The sequence below is a fragment of the Geotrypetes seraphini genome, chromosome 3 (genome assembly GCF_902459505.1).
Source record: "Geotrypetes seraphini chromosome 3, aGeoSer1.1, whole genome shotgun sequence".
Lineage (NCBI taxonomy): Eukaryota > Metazoa > Chordata > Amphibia > Gymnophiona > Dermophiidae > Geotrypetes > Geotrypetes seraphini.
Window position 1 is genome coordinate 393,064,107 of NC_047086.1, and position 20,399 is coordinate 393,084,505.

The 20,399-nt window shown below is 44.1% G+C and overlaps 1 protein-coding gene across 4 annotated transcripts in view; it reads left to right on the top strand.

The window, feature by feature from the left end:
- The window catches only part of LOC117357438, a 239,747-nt gene that overhangs the window by 165,554 nt on the left and 53,794 nt on the right, over positions 1-20,399 (top strand). For 3 of the 4 annotated variants that reach the window (XM_033938019.1, XM_033938022.1, XM_033938021.1), the window contains exon 4: positions 20,194-20,247. The exons of the other annotated variant lie outside the window; for it this stretch is intronic. In XM_033938019.1, the coding sequence (XP_033793910.1) occupies positions 20,194-20,247 (54 nt within the window). The remainder of the gene's footprint in view (positions 1-20,193; positions 20,248-20,399) is intronic. 4 annotated transcript variants of the gene reach the window in all.

A 20,399-nucleotide genomic window follows, 5' to 3' on the forward strand; every position in this document is an offset into this window, starting at 1 on the left:
CAGAAGGGATAAAGCTTTGTAGGTATGCCGACCAGTAGGTGAAGTGATTTTGTTTTTCCCTTCACAGATTAGTCATCCATCAGCTGAGTTGGCGTGTGTTCATACTGTAATACTCATTAATAACCACAGTAGGGCTAGATACGATGAATGATGCCCAAAATAAGACCCTGGGATGATCTGTACTACTCTAGTATTTTGTAAAGGGCACTTTGAATAGAGTGCTTTTTATAGAATAATAGCTTAGTGGGTATTTTGGGCCTGATTCTATAAACACCGCCTATCTCCTAGCTACTATGGAATGCAATTGTCAATCATCCGTTAGGCACTGTCAGTGGTCCCCAACCCTGTCCTGGAGGACCATCAGGCCAATCGGGTTTTCAGGCTAGCCCTAATGAATATGCATGGAGCAGATTTGCATGCCTGTCACTTCCATTATATGTAAATCGCTCTCGTGCATATTCATTAGGACTAGCCTGAAAACCCGATTGGCGTGGTGATCCTCCAGGACAGGGTTGTGGACCACTGGTTTACAGAACAGTGCCTAAATAGCAGTAGGCATTGAATCCTTAGGCACACTGCCATCTTGGCCAGGTTTGGGGGGGGGGTGTTTTGGCCTAATTTGGTGCACATAAGTCTAACTAGGCCCTAACCACAACTACTTGCTGGTAGGCGTCTCGTTGTAGATGTCAACCTCGAAGTGGCAGATAACATAAAATAGTAAATGACGGTAGATAAAGACCTGATTGGTCCATCCAGTCTGCCCATTAGTTATTCTCATTAAAAATACATGATTAAATTAACTTGTCTCTTCTTTGATATTTCTGGGTCGTAGACTGTAAAGTCCACCTGGTATTGTCCTAGGTTCCAAATGCTGAAGTTGCCATCTAATCAAGCCATTGTGACATCACTGCTGAGGTTGGCTCTTAGGCATTGGTGGAATGAGGCATAATGACATCACAATCTCAGCTCTGGAATGTTGATACTCTGGGTTTCTGCCAGGTAACAAAGTAACATAGTAAATGACGGCAGATAAAGACTTGATTGGTCCATCCAGTCTGCCCATTAGTTATTCTTATTAAAAATACATGATTAAATTAACTTGTCTCTTCTTTGATAAAGTCCACTTGGTATTGTCCTAGGTTCCAACTGCAGAAGTTGCCATCTAAGCTCACTCCAGCCTATCCGACCATCCCGTTGTTTGCAGGATATCTACTGTAACGTCCTCACTTTCCAAGGCTATTCAGTGTGGGTTCCCTGAATGGAAAAATTTAAAAACTTATTTTAGCCTGCAGATCCTTTGCTACCAAACTGATCTAGTAGGACATCAGGCTGCCCAGTGGTACAAATTGATTTCTGGATTTTTAAACAAAAAACCAAAAAACAGTCTTAGAGACATCTGGAGCATCGAGATAAAACAGTATATTTCTGTGTCTCGTTGGCCACGAATTAGGACTTGGAGATTGAAATGTACAGCGTCAGCATCTATGAGGCAAACATGGTTATTTTTGTTGCATAGGATTTTCTGGACCCCAGTTTGATTAAATAAAATAGATAGTTCTAAATCTAATAGATTCTGGCATTGTCATATTGATATAGGGACTTTGGATCATCTGCTATATTTTTGTCCGTTTATATTTATATTTTGGAAGTCAATTTGGGGACAAATAAATTTAGTTTTGGATTCAAACGTTCCACTATCATATGAGGCTATAATTTGTGGAACGATATTACATGTGAAACCCACTCTAGATAAATATAAGAGTCGTCTATTTATGATCATGACAGGTGTAGCCATACAATTGATCATGAGTAACTGGAAGAACTATGATAGACTAAGTTACACTTGTATGAACTACGTACAGATATGAAAGAATTAATGCAGAGTGTAGGGGACTTAGTGGTATATTTTATAAAGTTTGGAGCCCATTGACTAAATTTGTGAAATTATAATAATGTATTTATCTTATCTTTCCTTTTGTTCAGTTACCTTAACTGGGGTTGGGGGAGGGAATAAATATTGATGATGACATTTGGGTAACTTTATTCTTCAATTATACTATATATTATATTATGTTATGTTACTATTATATGTAGGGAAACTGAAAATCTTGAATGATATATATGTTACCTGTACAGATATTAGTGTAATGTATGTAATACCTACTGTTTGTTCATTTGTATGACACTGTTTTAGATTAAAAATCAATAAAGATTTTTTTTAAAAAAATTTATACCATTTTGTACTTACCTGCTAATTTTTTTAATTGATTTTTAATGGCGCTGTTCAATAAACAGTGCCAATTGAACTGATTAAAAAATTAAGTTAGGCTCCTATAATTGGCTAGGTGCACTGATCTAAGTGCCTTTGAGGCTAACTTTGGACATGAGCACTTATGCCTGCCAGAGACTAGTGCAAATGCTGGCGCCCAAATGAGGAAAGGCGCACAAATCCAGGTATTTCACAACATTGCACTTAAATTCTGGGAATGCCCCTTTCATGGCCAAGCTCACTTTGGAATTGCACGCTATGAAATTTAGGTGTGCATGTTATAGAATAAGGCAGAAGACAGGTCTGTGGGAACTCCTAATTGCTGCCAATTAAGTGTTGACTCCAATTATTGATATTGACTCTTAACATGGGTGCAGAGAATCCTGAATAGCTGAGCTGCAGGGGAAGACCTGAAGCAGCCCTCCTGCTGCTCACCTGTTGGGGCAGAAAGCCTTTTAAAAAATTTTTTATTTATTTATTTTTTTCAAGGACAAGCCCTCCTGTTGTTGCAAAATCTCCCCCTTCCACCCCACCCCAGAACTGATCCCTCCCCTCCCCTTCCCCACTCTCCTTCTAAAAAAAAAAAAAATTCAGCAGAAGCGATGCTGACTCCCTCCCTCTTGCCACCAGATACCCCACCCACCCCCACCAGAACCTCCACCATACCTGCTCAAGAAGTAGACATCAGGAGGGATACCCAGTTCCTCCTGCTCAGAGGCCCACCACTCCAAAATAGTGAGCCTTCCTGGTGCATCCTAGGATGCACTAGGAGGGGCCTAAGGCATCTGAGCCACTCAGGGCCTTAGGCTCCTTCTGTGAACAACCCTATGAGGACAACAATCTCACACATCAACCCAACCAGATCTCCTGAACTGCAATACCATGAATTTCAGTTTACCTGGCCCGACAGACTTAAGATCACATTTAAAGCTTGGAAAAGAACTAAAATCAAAATACATGGACAATGTCTACGTATTCCTTCCCTTATAGGTATTTTCTTGCCCATCCTTTTCCCCTAGCTTTATAAAGTTTCCTGCAAACTCTTAGAAGAGTCATATCCAGTCTTCAAATATAAGCCTTCAGGACACCATTCCCTGGCATAATCTCTCCAACCAACCCCTCCACCAGTGCCCCAGTCTGTCAACTCTCCTTCCAAATTGCCCGTTGCTCTACTTTCCCCTGACTCTACCTTCACTGGTCTAAATGTGGCCGACGGCCGTGGCGGTTTAAGGACACTGCTGTGCCACCAGCCCTGGAGCCTTCTCTCGGGGGTGGGACGCAGTGCTGAGCAAGACTCCGGGGCCAGTGGCAGGCAGCATTTGTAAACTGCCACTGGCCACATGTAGACCAGTGAAGGTAGAGTTGGGGGAAAGGGGAGCAGTGGGCAGTTTGGAAGGAGAGTTGCCAATATGGGGAGGGAAGGGGAGGTGTTGTTCCCTGGAAGGGAAGGGGAGGTGTTGCTCCCTGGAAGGGTTGGTGAGGTGTTGCTCCCTGGAAACTTTTGCCTGAGGCCATTGCCTCAGGTCGCCTCATTATAGGGCTGCCCCTGCCTCTATCTGTGCCAGCCTAGGAACAGTAAGTCACAGGAGAGAAAGCTGCAGCCCCCTGGTAAAAACTATTTTTTTTAAAAACCCCTGTATCGCCACTTCCAGTTTTAGTCAAACTCCTTTCTGATTTCTTCTTTGTATCTCTCTCCATTTTAAATCCACATTTTTGGGCTACTTTTGATATCTCTCCCTCCCACATTCTTGTCCTTATCTGTGTCTGCCTTTCTGCCAGTGGTACGCTTTGTGTTTTATGCAAATTCGATCCTGTTTGTGCAGTGCCTGGTGCAATGGTCACCTGTCCACATGAGATGATGGATAGAAACGCACATATAGTCAAATGCGAGGAGTGGAGTACCTATTTAAATCCAGTATTTCAAAACCCTTTGTCCCAGGAAACATTCTGGTCTTCACATGCTTGCCAGCTGGTCCCAGAAAACTTACCTACACCGTGTTTTCCCCAAAACAAAACATACAAAGCTTGTTTTCTGCATAACTGTCAAAACAACCAAGTTCAATAAAATTTGGGCCATATCATCCTGAATAAATTTGCAATAAGCCTACAGTCACTCTGGCCACCTCACCTAAAGGACGTCGCCACTACCTAGAGATTATCATCACGGTACATACAGTCGCCATTTTGTTTTAAACATAAACAGTTCCCACAGTTTTCAGTCGGGAGGATCTGATCCTCATTAAAAACTTGCATCTGGAGAAAGGTTATGGTTATTACAGATTTGGTGCAAGAGTTTCCAGAAAAGAGGTGGACGAGGGTAAGCGTAGAATATGTTTTGAAGAAATTGTGAGAACGGGCTCAGCTCAGGAAGCGGATTCACACTCAAAAAAAAAAAAGCCCAAAAAACATTTCAGCAGTAGAAAACCTGGGTAGTAAAGTGACATCATTTAGGTGAGATGGGTTATTGCAAATTTATTCAGGATTACATTACATTACATTACTGATTTTAATTCAGGATTACATTACATTACATTACTGATTTCTATTCCGCCTCAACCTTGCAGTTCAGGGCGGATTACAAAAGAGACAACTGGACATTTCCAGGATGATTACAAAAGAGACATCTGGACATTTCCAGAAGAGTTATAAGAATAGGAACATTTCCAGAAGAGTTACAAGAAGAATGGTGTAGTATAGTTTAGGGAATGGGCTATTCCAGTGGATATACAATTCGGGATGCTGTACAGATAGGAGATAGTGCAGTTTCAGTATAAATACAGTTCGGGAAGCAGTTGACAAGCTTGGGCTTTGAGGGGAAGGAGGATGATTACAGCAGAAATTTTATTGAACTCCGACAGACAGGTTTTTGACATTTACACAGAAAATAAGCTTTACATAGTTTTTTTGTTTGTTTGAAACTAGAGAATGACATGGGGACAAATTTGTCCCCGTGGGAACTAATCATTTCTATACCGCTACTAGAGATACACAGTGCTGTACATCAAAACATAGAAGAGACAGTCCCTGCTTAGAAGAGCTTATAATCTAGTCAAGACAGACAAACTGGACAAGAAGGTGCATCTATACTAGAGGTCTGCATGGGAATGGGGATCGCGGGAATCCCCCCCTAACCCACGGGACTCCCACAGGGTCCCTCCTCTGGCCCACGAGACTCCCACGGGGATGGAAGGCTTTGGAAGCAGGGTTCGTCCAGATAATATAATGGACACGTCAGCCTTAGTAAAAGAGGGGGTTTATAAGTTAATTACCTGAACAGAAAACAAAAAAAGGGTTCCACCAAAGAGATTCCACAAGGAAAACAGCAGCACAAACACAAAAGAAACTGTGGAATTGATGATCCTGTCAGAAGTAATTGCTGCTTTTTATGGGGACGGGTGGGGATTGAGGTAATTCTTTGTGGGGATGGGTGGGGACGGAGAGGATCCTGGTGGGGTCGGGCGGAGATGGGTGAGATTTCTGTCCCCGCGCAACTCTCTAATCTATACACAATGCTCAACTGGAGGGGAATCATAAACAGCTGCATTATGATGTCATCAAGAATTTTGGGTATGACCCAGATGCATTGTGATGTCACTGAGCATTCAGACAGCTTCTACTAATCATTTCTATAATGCTACTAGACATATACAGCGCTGTGCATGAAAGCACAGAAGAGAGTCCCTGCTAAAAAGAGCTTACAATCAGTCAAGACAGACAAACTGAACAAGAAAGTGTATCGATACTCTGAGCTCTAGTCTGCCCATCCTCATTTCTCCTATCCCTAAGAGATCCCACATGCCTGTCCCAGGCAGTCTTGAATTCAAGATGGCTTCTCCTCCCCCTTGAGGTGTGAGGCACCCTTGCTCACAGCACAGAGTGTGATCAAATCTTTCTCTGGCGTTCTGCCGCTGGTGGGACACAGACCATAGAAGTCTGCCCTTTACTCTAGCGCAGTATAGCATCTCAACTACCATATTGTGTTTTGATCCTCTTTCTATGAGGAAAGACTCTCTCCCTGCCCCTCTCTCTCCCTATTCTGGGGCATTATAGTTTAGTCCAGGGGTAGGCAATTCCAGTCCTCGAGAGCCACAGGCAGGTCAGGTTTTCAGGATATCCACAATAAATATGTATGAGATGGATTTGCATGCACATTTCCTCCTTGAGATGTAAATCTATCTCTTGCATATTTATTGTGGATATCCTGAAAACCTGGCCTGCCTGTGGCTCTCGAGGACTGGAATTGCCTACCCCTAGACTAGGCTATAGTGCCCCATAATATTTTAGCAAATACAGAATAGCCACCTACCTAGCTGTGATATAGACGAGGACTCGGGAAAGATGGTTTCTATCTGAAGTTGTTACACCCTTTGTCCGAATTTTCCATGTCTCTTCCTGCATGTTTCCTTGCAACAGGAGCAACTGAAGGACCTGCCTATGAAGACGAGGGAGGGGATTTGGGTTTTTGGAGGGTTTTTTCAGTCTGCAATTCTTGCAAAACTCATCCCATAGGTGTTCACGTCACCAACTCTTTCTTCAGGCACTACCTGCCTCAGTAATTACAGCAATATTTTTTGCCCGGCACCCAGACAAGCTGGAATTTGAAATGGTAGTATTGCTTCAGTTTGTTACATAATGCCATCTTTTAAGTGATGGGCATTGTTATTGCATGATGATGCTGATTTCAGTCTGTTCTGAGCTCCTGTGCTTTTCTAGAGCCGGGAGTGGTACCAGAGGACTGGAGAAGGGCGGATGTGGTCCTTCTCCATAAAAATGGAAGTAAGGAAGAAGTAGGGAATTACAGGCCGGGAAGTCTGACATCTGTGGTAAGTAAATTAATGGAAACACTTTTAAAATAGAGAATGGTCAAGTTTCTGGATTATAGGACCGGAGGCAACATGGATTCACTGGAGGTAGCTCTTGTCAGACAAATCTGATCAATTTCTTCGACTGGGTCACCAGAGAATTGGATAGAGGGAGTGCACTAGATGTGGTGTATTCAAATTTTAGCAAAGCCTTTGACAGTGTTCCACAAAGACGTCTAATAAATAAACTGAGTGCCTTTGGGGTGGGCTCCAAAGTGACGGGCTGGGTCAGGAACTGGTTGAGTGGAAGGATACAGTGGTCAATGGAGATTCCTCTGAGGAAAGGGATGTTACCAGTGGTGGGCCTCAAGGTTCTGTTTTTGGGCCTATTCTTTTTAACATTTTTATAAACAATATTGCTGAAGGGCTGTCAGGTAAGATTTGCCTCTTTGCGCATGATATCAATATCTGCAATAGAGTAGACACCCCGGATGGTGTGAATAACATGAAGAAAGACCTAGCAAAGCTTGGAGAATGGTCTGAAATTTGGCAGCTAAAATTTAATGCTAAGAAATGCAAGGTCATGCATTTGTGCTGCAAACACCCAAGGGAACGGTGCAGTTTAGGGGCTGAAGAACTTATGTGCATGACAAAAGAGCAGGGCTTGGGTGTGATTGTATGTGATGATCTTAAGGTGGCCAAACAGAATGAAAAGGTGACGGCGAAAGCTAGAAGGATTCTAGGTTGCATAGGGAGAGGTATGGCTAGTAGGAAAAAGGAGGTATTGATGCCCCTGTATAAGACTTTGGTGAGATTCATTTAGAATATTGTGTACAATTCTGGAGGCCGCATCTTCAAAAAGATATAAAAAGGATGGAGTCTGACTAGAGAAAGGCTATTAAAATGGTGAGTGGTCTTCATCATAAGGAGTGTAGAGCAGACTTAAAGATCTGAATATATATACTTTGGAAGAAAGGTGGGAGAGAAGCGATATGATGGAGACGTTTAAAACCTACGTGATGTAAATGCACATGAGTCGAGTCTCTTTCATTTGAAAGGAAGCTCTGGAATGAGAGGGCATTGGATGAAGTTAAGAGGTGGCAGGCTCAGAGTCATCTAAGGAAATACTTTTTTACAGAAAGGGTGGTAGATGCGTGGAACAGTCTCCCGGAAGAGGTGGTGGAGACAGAGATTGTGTCTGAATTAAAGAAAGCCTGGGATAGGCATGTGGGATCTGTTAGAAAGAGGATGAGATAATGGTTATTGCGGATGGGCAGACTGGATGGACCATTTGGCCTTTATCTACCATCATTTTTCTGTTTCTAAATGTCTCTTGCTCTCTAGGGACCAGTTTTGCAATAAGAGCTGTGAAACGTTGCAGTTGTTATCGTGAAAATGTTATTAATGCATCTCCTGCTGCTAATGGAAGCAAAGGCTATTCAGCAGAAGTTCTTGTACCCCAGCAGGAGTGCGGGAGACAACTCGCAAAAGCAGGAGTCTTCCAGTGAGTGCAAGAGACTTGGTGGATCTGCAGTGATGCATCTCATTGGGTCTCACAAAGCTTCATGTCCTTCAGGGATACTGTTACCTTTCTTTACAGCCCAAAATGAAAGATTTGCTGATGGCAAAGCTGGATGAGTCAAGAAAGTACATTTCCTGCAAGTTGAATTCAAGAATGCAGATGCATAGCCAGAACATAGCCTGATGCATCAGGCATTTTCCTTGACTATAGTGGTCCATCCAGACTTTTGTTAGGCCCTTGATAAGCAACCTCGTAAAATTTCTGCTAACTTAATCTGCATATCTTAAGGAATAATTTGAGTCAAGTGATCCATTGACGTTCAACCATTAAAAATATGGTCCTGACTTTATAGAACAATAAAAGAGAAGTACCAAGGGCTTTCAAGTATGTGACAACTGAACATACTTTTATTGAGAAACCCAACATGGGCTGTGTTTTGGCATAACCACTTGCTTCAGGAATCAGCTAAATAGATAAGTTCACTATTATAGTAACATCCGAAAATGAACTGCTATTTGATAAAATTAATGTGACAAAAGATTCTCCTTCACTTGATCACTCGAAAAGCAGTTTGGCATTTCCAAACTGTACCATATGAAGTTAGATCTGCTATTGTGTTCAGACTTGGATGGATAGGACCGATGTTCCCTCTAAGCTGAGCGCATGAGCGATCGCTCACTATTTTCAGTGGCGTCGCTCATACGTTTTCTCGTGTCGCTCAATCGAGGGTGGGCAGAGGTGTGAGGAAGCGGCGGCGGCAGTCTGCCCTGCTGGCCTTAGTGTATTTTAAGTTGAAAGATGCAGCGGCAGCTTCCGACGCAGGTGGGGATTCGTGAGAGGAGCCACTACCACATCTTCAGTGGCGTACCAAGGGGGGGGGGGCGGTCCGCCCCGGATGCAGCCTTAGGGGGGTGCACAGTCGGCCAGGTCCAGATCAGCATTGGGCATTTAGCGCAGTTCCCTGCGCTAAAAACTGCTATTGTGGTTTAATAAAAAGGAAGGGGGGTATATTTGTCTATTTTTGTATGGTTGTTACTGAGATGACAATGCATAGAGTCATCTGCCTTGACCTCTTTGGAAAAAAACCAGAATAGGAATGATAATTAACATTTTCTCAGCGTATAGTGTGCTTTGTGTTTTTTAATTTTATTGTTGGTAGATCATTTTGACTTGGTCATTTTAAAGTAGCTCACAAGCCCAAAAAGTTTGGGCACCCCTGAGCTAGAGCGTTGAAGCTGTGTATTTCTATTTTATCCCCCCCTTTTACAAAACTGTGGAGCGTTTTTTAGCGCCAGCCGTGGCGGTAGCAGCTCTGATGCTCAGAATTCTATGAGCGTCAGAGCTGTTACCACCGTGGCTAAAATCCACACTACAGTTTTGTAAAAGGGGGAGGGGTTAGTTTGTGATGACATATTCCATAGTAGGCAAAGGTGTTTTCTGTGTTCTGTGTGTTCGAAAGACATGGTTTTCTGTTAGGATTGACAGTGTAGGATTGATCTGTACTGGTCTGGCTTGTTTATTGATGTACTGCTCACTGCAATATGTAAGATGTTGCCTTTTCCTAGGTACTCATGTGTGACTTGTGGCTTGTTACTAAAAATCATGTTTTTCGTACAGATGGGGGGGTGCCAAAAAATGATGGGCCCCGGGTGTTACATATGCTAGGTACGCCACTGTATGTAAAGATACCAGAAAGCTGGCGAAGCAAAAACTTTAAGTAAATTGTTATTCTTCTAAGTTTTGAGTATTTAACCCTCCCACAATCTCACGGGCACTCGTCCTCCGCGCCTGCTCATAAATTTGTGGAGTATGTAACTTGTCGCTCATGCATATTTTTTTTTGCACACACCTCATCAATCCTTAGAGGGAACATTGGATAGGACCCTCAACTAACTCATGCTACGCTCCCAGGATTACAGTAGACCAAACAGACTTTCCATTAGAACTACAATACCAAATCTTAGGAGTAGAAATTGATAACCACCTATCCATGAGGAGCCACAAACAATTGATAATAAAATGATCTTTTGTTGTGAGGAGGAAGCTAAGATCTATCAGAAAATACTTCCAAACAGAGGCTTTCCGAATTTTAGTGCAATCCCTAATCCTATCTCGAGTAGACTACTGTAATGTAACACTAGTTCTTTGCTCTAAAAACATTGCTATCACATCTACAACTAGTTCACAATGCAGTAATAAGACTCATATACAGACTATGGAAATCGGAATACCTACAACCCTACTGTATGAAACTACATTGGCTGCCCATAACCTCAAGGATCAAGTTTAAATTAGGCATCACTGCCTTTAAGATCTTAAGAGGGAATGCCCCGCCTACTTAACAGACTTGGCCGTTCTACTCCAGGGTGCCTCCAACAGATCTTCCACCAGAAATCTTTTCCACTTAAAATTCCCAGCGTGCAACAATATAAAGTATACCAGGTAAATGACCTTATCCATCCAATATCAGTTAGCAAAATGTTGGCACCAACTACCACTTACACTATGATCTTGTGACTACAGAGGGTGGTGGTAAACGGTGCCCTCTCCAAAATGTCGGAGGTGACCAGTGGAGTGCCGCAGGGCTCGGTATTGGGTCCGATCCTATTCAACATATTTGTAAGTGACTTGACTCAGGGGCTTAAAGGTAAAATAACATTGTTCACCAATGACACCAAACTCTGCAACATAGTAGGTAAAAGTACTTTGCCCGACAGTATGACGCAAGACCTACTTCTACTGGAACATTGGTCCGCGACTTGGCAGCTCGGCTTCAATGCAAAAAAATGTAAGGTCATGCACCTTGGCAGCAGAAATCGTGCAGAACTTACACACTAAATGGAGAGACCTTAACCGAGACTGTAGCAGAACGGGATTTAGGAGTAATAATCAGTGAAGACATGAAAACTGCCAATCAGGTGGAGAAGGCTTCATCCAAGGCTAGACAAATGATGGGTTGTATCTGCAGAAGCTTTGTCAGCCAGAAGCCCGAAGTCATCATGCCGTTGTACAGATCCATGGTGAGACCTCACCAGGAATATTGTGTACAATTCTGGAGGCCACATTACCAAAAAGATGTGCTGAGAGTCGAGTCGGTTCAACGAATGGCCACCAGGATGGTCTCGGGGCTTAGGGATCTCCCATATGAGGAAAGGCTGAATAAATTGCAGCTGTATTCACTCGAGCAACGTAGAGAGGGAGGAGACATGATTGAGACATTTAAATATATCACAGGCCGTATCGAAGTGGAAGATGATATCTTCTTTCTTAAAGGGCCCTCGGCCACAAGAGGGCATCCGCTAAAAATCAAAGGAGGGAAATTTCATGGCGACACCAGGAAGAATTTCTTCACCGAACGAACTTCCACTGCAGGTGATTGTGGCCAGCTGCGTGCCAAATTTTAAAAGTAAATGGGATACGCATGTGGGATCTCTAGGGGGGTAAAGTCGAGGGGGTGGGTCATTAAAGTGGGCAGACTTGATGGGCTATGGCCCTTTTCTACCGTCATTTTCTATGTTTGTTTCTATGTATCTCAAGCTCAGAAAACTTGAGATAAGGAGCCGACTCTGAAGTAACTGAAATGGTATTTTGTAAAAGCCCATTTCTAAACTGTCTAATGCAGTGGTTCCCAACCCTGTCCTGGAGGAACACCAGGCCAATCGGGTTTTCAGGCTAGCCCTAATGAATATGCATGAAGCAAATTTGCATGCCTATCACTTCCATCATATGCAAATCTCTCTCATGCATATTCATTAGGGCAGTGGTTCCCAACCCTGTCCTGGAGGAACACCAGGCCAATTGGGTTTTCAGGCTAGCCCTAATGAATATGCATGAAGCAAATTTGCATGCCTATCACTTCCATCATATGCAAATCTCTCTCATGCATATTCATTAGGGCAGTGGTTCCCAACCCTGTCCTGGAGGAACACCAGGCCAATTGGGTTTTCAGGCTAGCCCTAATGAATATGCATGAAGCAAATTTGCATGCCTATCACTTCCATCATATGCAAATCTCTCTCATGCATATTCATTAGGGCAGTGGTTCCCAACCCTGTCCTGGAGGAACACCAGGCCAATTGGGTTTTCAGGCTAGCCCTAATGAATATGCATGAAGCAAATTTGCATGCCTATCACTTCCATCATATGCAAATCTCTCTCATGCATATTCATTAGGGCAGTGGTTCCCAACCCTGTCCTGGAGGAACACCAGGCCAATTGGGTTTTCAGGCTAGCCCTAATGAATATGCATGAAGCAAATTTGCATGCCTATCACTTCCATCATATGCAAATCTCTTTCATGCATATTCATTAGGGCTAGCCTGAAAACCCGATTGGCCTGGTGTTCCTCCAGGACAGGGTTGGGAATCACTGGTCTAATGCAACTCCTGGGACATAACAAGCTAACGATGACCTACTTGTATTTGTAACTATGACCTACCTGTATTAGTAACTGCACTGATCTACCTGTTCTAGCAACCCTATTGAATATCCATTGTAAGTTCCTGGGTAACTGACCCAACCTCTTGTAAAGTAATCTGACCTTGAATTGAATAGGTAAAAGCGGGATAGAAAACCTGATTTCACATAACTTAAGTTATGCAGAGAGGGGCTCAATTTGGTTGTTGTCTGTATGGCTTCTGGCCTACTTCCCAGAGCGCATCTAATCCTATCTGACTTTAAACTGATAACGTCTGATTATATAGCAGTTTTTGGGGCCAAAGGTTGTGCTTTGGGTGGTGTGGGAAATTTAAACAGAAGTTACCTACGCAGCTGGTCTCAAGAAGGATGTTTTTCAACTACTTTATGCGGGTATAAAGGTATTTTCCAAAACTAATGCGGAGAGCAAACAAACAAGCAAAATTATCACAGTAAATCAAAAGATGACTGCATTAATATGTGCTGAAGATTTTGTGTTTTAAAGCAGTGTTTCTCAACTCGATTCTGGAGTACCCCCTTGCCAGTCAGGACATCCACACTGAGTAAAAGCAAAAAAGAAGACAAAACTAAATGGGTAAACAAAGGAGCAGAGAAGATTGGACCTTCAAACTAGAGAATGATGCAGGGACACGTTTTTCCCCGTTCCCGCAGGAACTCATTTTCCCGTCCCACCCCCGCGAGTTATTTTCCTGTCCCTGCCCCATTCCTGCAAGCTCTGTCCTCATCTGCACAAGCCTCAAACGCTTCAAAATCCTAAGTAGCAACATTCTAGAGCTCAGAGTGTGATGTCATAATGCCTCATTCCACCAATGCCTAAGCTTCGTCCTCATCTGCACAAGCCTCAAACACTTTAAAATCCTAAGTAGCAACATTCTAGAGCTCAGAGTGTGATGTCATAATGCCTCGTTCCACCAATGCCTAAGCTCCGCCCTCATCTGCACAAGCCTCAAACACTTTAAAATCATAAGTGTTCGAGGCTTGTGCGGCTAAGGCGGAGCTTACAGGAATGAGACGGGGACAGTGACAAAACCCGCGGGGAAATGGATTTCCTGCGGAGACGGGGATAAATTTGCCCCTATTTCATTCTCTACTTCATGCAAGAAAAACGGACCAGAAGCTTTTGGATGTGAGCTTTTGTTGAATTAGATTGATACATTGGCTTATTTTTATTGTCCGATTGTTGAGTGGACAACCTGAGGACTCCTGACGCAGGCTTTGTAGCCGAAACATGGTCCATGTCGGGTCCGTTTTTCTTGTTCTACTTCCTATTGCTACTCCATTAGTTTGAAGCCCCGTTGTTTTTCCACAGTGAATATGCATAAAAGAAATTGGCATATAATGGAGGCGGTGTGTGCAAATCAAGTTTATGCATATTCATTGTGGATATCTCGAAAACCTGACTGGCAACGGGGGATGCTTTAGGACCAAGTTGAGAAACACTGTTTTAAAGCATGGTAGTTTGAAGCAAATTTAAATCTATCTTTATTTAAAAAAAAAAAAAAAAAAAAAGATTGTATGCAGTCTGAGAAGTACGTCCAAAAACTCAGAACTTTGGCCCTCTATTACTAAGCTGCGGAAGAGGTTTCCACCGCAGCCAGGAGGGGCTAAAACACTCCGCTGCGGCTCACAGGAATTCTATGAGCATTGGAGCAGCATCGGAACATTTAGGGCCTCTTCTATTAAACTGCGCTAGCAGTTTCTAGCGCGAGGAGCCGCGCTGAATGGCCCGCGCTGCTCCTGATGCTCATAGAGTTCCTAAGAGCGTCGGGAGCAGCGCGGGCCATTCAGCGCGGCTCTGTGCGCTAAAAACTGCTAACGCAGTTTAATAGAAGAGGGGGTTAGTGCTCCGGGCCTGGCTTAGTAAAAGGTGGCGTTGGTGTGTGCTGTGAGTGGTGCCATATGGGGGGGGGGGTTATTTTAAAAAGTGGGGGTGGAGGAATGACTGTTGTCTAGCTGTCTCTTTAGATTGTGCCTGAACAAACAACACGCTGTGATCACAGAATCATTTCTGGCATTAAAAAATATATTTTTGTATTTATTTTTCCTTTTACCATTTACTAAAGTTCTCCACATATACATCTTTTACATCTACTGTTCCCTTTAGGAGGCATTCTGCTTGCTCTTTTATCCGCTTTAAAATATTACTACACTGTGGTATAAGTTTTTAAAAAGTTTTAGGGATGTTTTACTTCAGATGAAAGTGACTTGTCCGTCTGTCCATACCGGTGACTGCCCTTGAAATTTTAGGAATGCCGGTAAATAAGTCCCTGACCACAGCAATGTAGAGGAGAAACCCTGGCCAGCTCTGACCCCTCACTGGTTGAATATTAGACCCAGACTGCTCATGGGAGATGTCAGGAGCACAGCAGGTGAGCAGTCTCAGGTCTTCTTGCCTGCCAAACAAGCCAGAGGCCTTGGGAAATGGGAGCAGTGGCAGATAAGGGAGGAACCTGGGCCTTGTCTGCCAAACAAGTGGAGGTGTGTCATTATTCCAGCCTGGGGAGTTGAGTATCTGAGCCAGGAGTTGAACGCAGACACCACTGACTCTCCTCTCCGCTCCAGACACATAGATTGGGCCAGCCTCAAACAAGCTGAATTATTTTATTTATATACATATATATATATATATATATATATATATATATATATATATATATATATTTATTAGATTTTCAGTCTTAATTACCAAGCATAACTTGTACAGAAAGCAAAATTAGACATATAAATATTCATATCCATAGTAAATTTGACTAATTATGCTCAAGTCCTCAAATTGCTGACTTCTTTTTCATTCAAAAACTGAAAAAAAGTTTTACCTGGCTCGTATGTGGTTAATGTTTTTATTTTTAACGAGCTGCTGAAATATTCGTAGAAACAAAACTTACCCATTTTTAAAAGCAGCCCTTAATTAAGCTGTATCGGAAACAGAGTTTATTTCTCAGTGGAACAGAGTGAGGCAAAACTAAGGGACTGTCCTTGCTCACATGCATCAAAGATGGGAAATGCCAGTTCCCCAGAGTGATATTGTTTTTCAAAGTATTGAAGAAACAAAACTAAAAATGAATGATCTTTTTCACCTTGCAACTAACCCATATGACTCCAGAAAAGGAGGCCGGATAGAGACATCCGGGTTTTACTTCCATTGTTTTCAGTAGATGTAAAACCCGGATGTCTCAATCCGTCCTCCTTTTTCTGGAGCCATATGGTAACCCTAGACCAGGGCTGCCCAAGTCCGGTCCTTGAGATCTACTGGCAGGCCATGTTTTCAGGATATCCACAATGAATATGCATGAGAGAGAGATTTGCAAATCAAGAAGGCAGTGCAGGCAAATCTCTCTCATGCATATTCATTGTGGATATCCTGAAAACATGGCCTGCCAGTAGATCTCGAGGACCGGACTTGGGCAGCCCTGCCCTAGACTTTCTTATCCGCTGACGGCAAACACTCACTGGAGCCTATCTTGCCTAATTGCAAAACAGCTAACGCACGTTCCAGATATAAACATACAGGCCGATTGGATTGGACGAGTTACTGGTCTCTCACGTTCCACAATGAATACACTTTGGTTCTTTACCCAGACCTGCAAATCCAACTCCAAGACAGCAGGAGCTTTGAGCCAAACACACAAGATGATTTGAGGATGGGGGGGTGGGAGAGAGGTTGCATTTCAGATTGACACAAAGCAGGAATAAAACCCAGCATGCTTAGGAATAGGCACTTACAAACCAGGCCCAGGAGAATGTCTTTCTGCCGTCTGGGACTGTTTCTTTGATAGCTCTGCTGACCATTCTTATTTGGATGTTTTGAAAAGTACTTTGTGCTAGACTAGGGGCTCTTTTTTTTTTTTTTTTACAATTTGAAACTCTTGTCTGTAATTGCAGCTGGTCACCGTTTCCCTGGTCCCTGGGTTCAGAAGCACTTACTGTATGTTCCCTGAATGACTGTTGTTTTGCAAGGTGTTGTGTGACTACTGATTCTGCCTTCCCCTCCCCTCCCCTCCCCTCCCCTCTCCCTTCCCCTCCCCTCCTCCAGTGCTTTGCTGTCTAATTCTTTCAGAGCCTCTCAAATTCTACAGTTGGGCCTGGGCTGAATAAAGCTGCCTTCAGTATGATAGCATGAATGACACTTTTCCAGCAGGGCAGCTGAGACTCCCTCAGGGGTGACCTCCTTTGTTATGAGCTGAAGGGGGGGGACGTGTGAGAGCTCGAGACTCCAATATGACTGCAAAGAAATTCATTGAGCTGGTCCCAGTCTGTGCCATTCAGTCAGAATCAGCAAACAGACCGACATATCCCACAAATTAGTCTGTCTTTCTCTTGCTGTGCAGTTCAGTAAGGCCACAGAACAGGTGTGGGGTCCTAAAAGCATTCTGGGAATTGATATGCAGATAAGCTTAAGAAATTGCCCCCCCCCCCCCCTTTTCTGATTGGCACCGCAGCCTTGAGTAGTTTTGCAAATCCTGTGCAAAGCAAGTGCAAGGATTTGGTCTGGGGAGGAGATGGGAAGTGAACAGCATATACTGACACAGCATACAAGCTGATTTTATTTAAGTTTAAACATTGTGCTCCCTAAATTGACCCCGAGTGTTTCAGATTGCTGGACCTTCATTATGGAATTCAATTCCAGATTCCATTCATCTAATTTCTGATTTTTTGGTACACTTCTCCCTCCGTATTCGCTGCGATAGGGGATTAACAGAACCGCAAATACAGAAAAACCGCAAATAACTTTTTCATATGTTATTCGCTGTTTTCTATTAAAAACCATCGTGAATACGGTGAAACCGCAAATAACATGATGGGAGACCGGGCCTGTTCCTGAAGGAGAGGCAAAACACGGTGAAGAAAGTGCTGGGAATTGGTGATTTTCTCTGTAAACGCTTGGAATTGGCGATTTCTCTATGCAAGTTGATGTAATTTTTGAGGGGGAGGAGCCAGCAAGCTAAAAACCGTGAATAATCGAAGCCGCGATTCCTGAAACCGCAAATACGGAGGGCGAAGTGTATTCCGTAAAAGTTTGAAAGCTGATTTCTTTTTTTTTCCCCGATTGGCCTCTTCAAAACTGGGCAATGTGTAATTTGGCAGTTATCTGGCTTTATTTCGAGGGCACTGGTTTCAGGTTGTAAGTTGCATGCTGTACTTTTGGGGTCCTTTTACAAAGGCGCGGTAGCGATTCCGCGCGTTAAACCGCCTGCCGCGCTAGTACCTAACGCCTCCATTGACAAGGCGTTAGGATTTTAGGCTGCTGCGGGGGTTAGCGCGTGATGAAACGTCCGACCCGCTAACCCCCGTAGCGCGCCTTGAGAAAAGGAGCCCTTTGTATTTTCATGAGTTTTGTTTTAATTATGTATGTATCGTTGTTACCTGCATAGATGCTGGATATGCGGCTTATCCTATATAATAAAAGCCTACCTCGCGCATGCGCACTCCTATCTGCGTGCTTCCATGATCCGTAGGTCTGTGGCCGCAGGAGTGCGCATGCACTAGCCCCCAGCCTTACTTCCCAGCACCTACCACTCGCCGGCAGGACTGCACGCCAGCGCTGGACTCCCTGCTCTCCGTGTCGGCTCCTCTCACCAGCCGCACCAGCGTCGGAGAAGGCTTCCGACGCTGGCGGAATTGAGAGGAGCCGCGGCGACACCTCGCGGGGCGGGAAGGGAAGCCCAAAACGCTCCAGCCGCAAAGGGATGCCGCGGTCCCGACTCCAAACCAGCTGATTCCAGCAGCGTGTGCAGCACTCTACACACGCTGTTTCGGGGCCTTTTACTGCCCTGATTTGCTCTGCCGTGTCTCTGATGATGTCATCAGGGACGTGCCAGAGTAAATTAGGGCAATAAAAGGCCCCGAAGCAGCGTGTGTAGAGTGCTGCACATGCTGCTGGAATCGGCAGGTTTGTCGGACCGCGGGAAGGGAAGGGTAGGGATGGCAAGGGACTAAGGGAGCAGGCAAGACCGAGGGAAGGGAAAGGAGGGGTAAGGGAAACGCTGCTGCTGCACAGGGAAGTGGTGTGGGGAGGGAGGGAATGCTGCTGCTGCTGTGGCTGCTGCACAGGGAAGGGGGGGATCTAAATGCTTCTGTACAGGGAAGTAGTGGAGGGGGAGGGAATGCTGCTGTGGCTGCTGTACAGGGAAGTGGGGGGGGGGGGGGGGAGAGACAGATAGATAGAAAGAAAGCCAGACAGCAAGAGGAAGGGATACAGAAAGAAAAGAAGAAAGGCACAAGGGCAGAGAGAGACACAGACAGACAAAGGGGGCCAAGGAGACAGACAGACAGAAAGAAAGACAGCAGGAGGGAGAGAGACACAGAAAGAAAGACAGACAGACATAAATTCTAGCACCTGTTAATGTAACGGGCTAAAATACTAGTATATATATATACAAGTAAAACCTTGGCTTGTGAGTAACTTGGTGTGCGAGTGTTTTGCAAGACTTGCAAAATGTTTTATAAAATTTAAACTTGACCAGCGAGCGTTTGTCTTGCAAAATGAGCACGTTGAGGCGTGCCACAGACAAGTACGCATGACCTAATGCACGTCGCATCGCTGAGCGCAGCTGAACGCAGGGCAAGCATCGCAACTGAGAACAATATAAGCGTGACTCAATCATGCACAACAATGCAATATTTTGTATTAAAGTTTTTTGGGTTACGAATCGTCTGAGTTTCCATTATTTCCTATGGTCCCTGTTCACGTGGTTTTTCGTGCGCAGGCTCTGCCCCCAAATTTACATCACAGGAAGTCGCTGCTCCCAGCGATGCACAGAGAGAATCGATCCTCTCAGCATTATACAGAGAACATTGTGGCACTTTCTTCACAGGAACAGGTTATTTGCGGTTTTGTGAGTGTCTTTCGGGATTTTTACAGAAAAAACGCAAATAACCTACATAAAGTTATTCACGGCCATGCTGATCCCCTGTCTCCGCGAATACGGAGGGGGGAAAGTGTGTAGTGAATGATTCATGATGAAAACACGAGATGGATAAGGTCTGGACTCGAGGATAATTCTGAGCAACTGCAGAGCGGAGAGTGAGAAATTAGCTACGAACTGGGCCTTGGTGGTGGGGGGGAGGGGAACGTGGCAGGTGCGCAGTGCAATGCTTTTCATTCAGACTGTGTGTGGTTTTAAGGGCCGCTGCTCATCCACTGATGTTCACTTCTCTTTCAGAAAATGCTGCTCAAGAAAAACTGTGGCGCCAAGACCAGGGTAATTAAAATTCGAGTAAGTCAAATTTTTCTTCCCCTGTTTTGTGTCTTCATTTCCCCCCCTCCCCCACCCCCCCACCCCCGCTTCTGATACTACTGAAATTGAATGTAGGGGGATGGAGAGTAAGATCCACGTGACTAAAAGCCACTGATGCTAATGCCACAGGT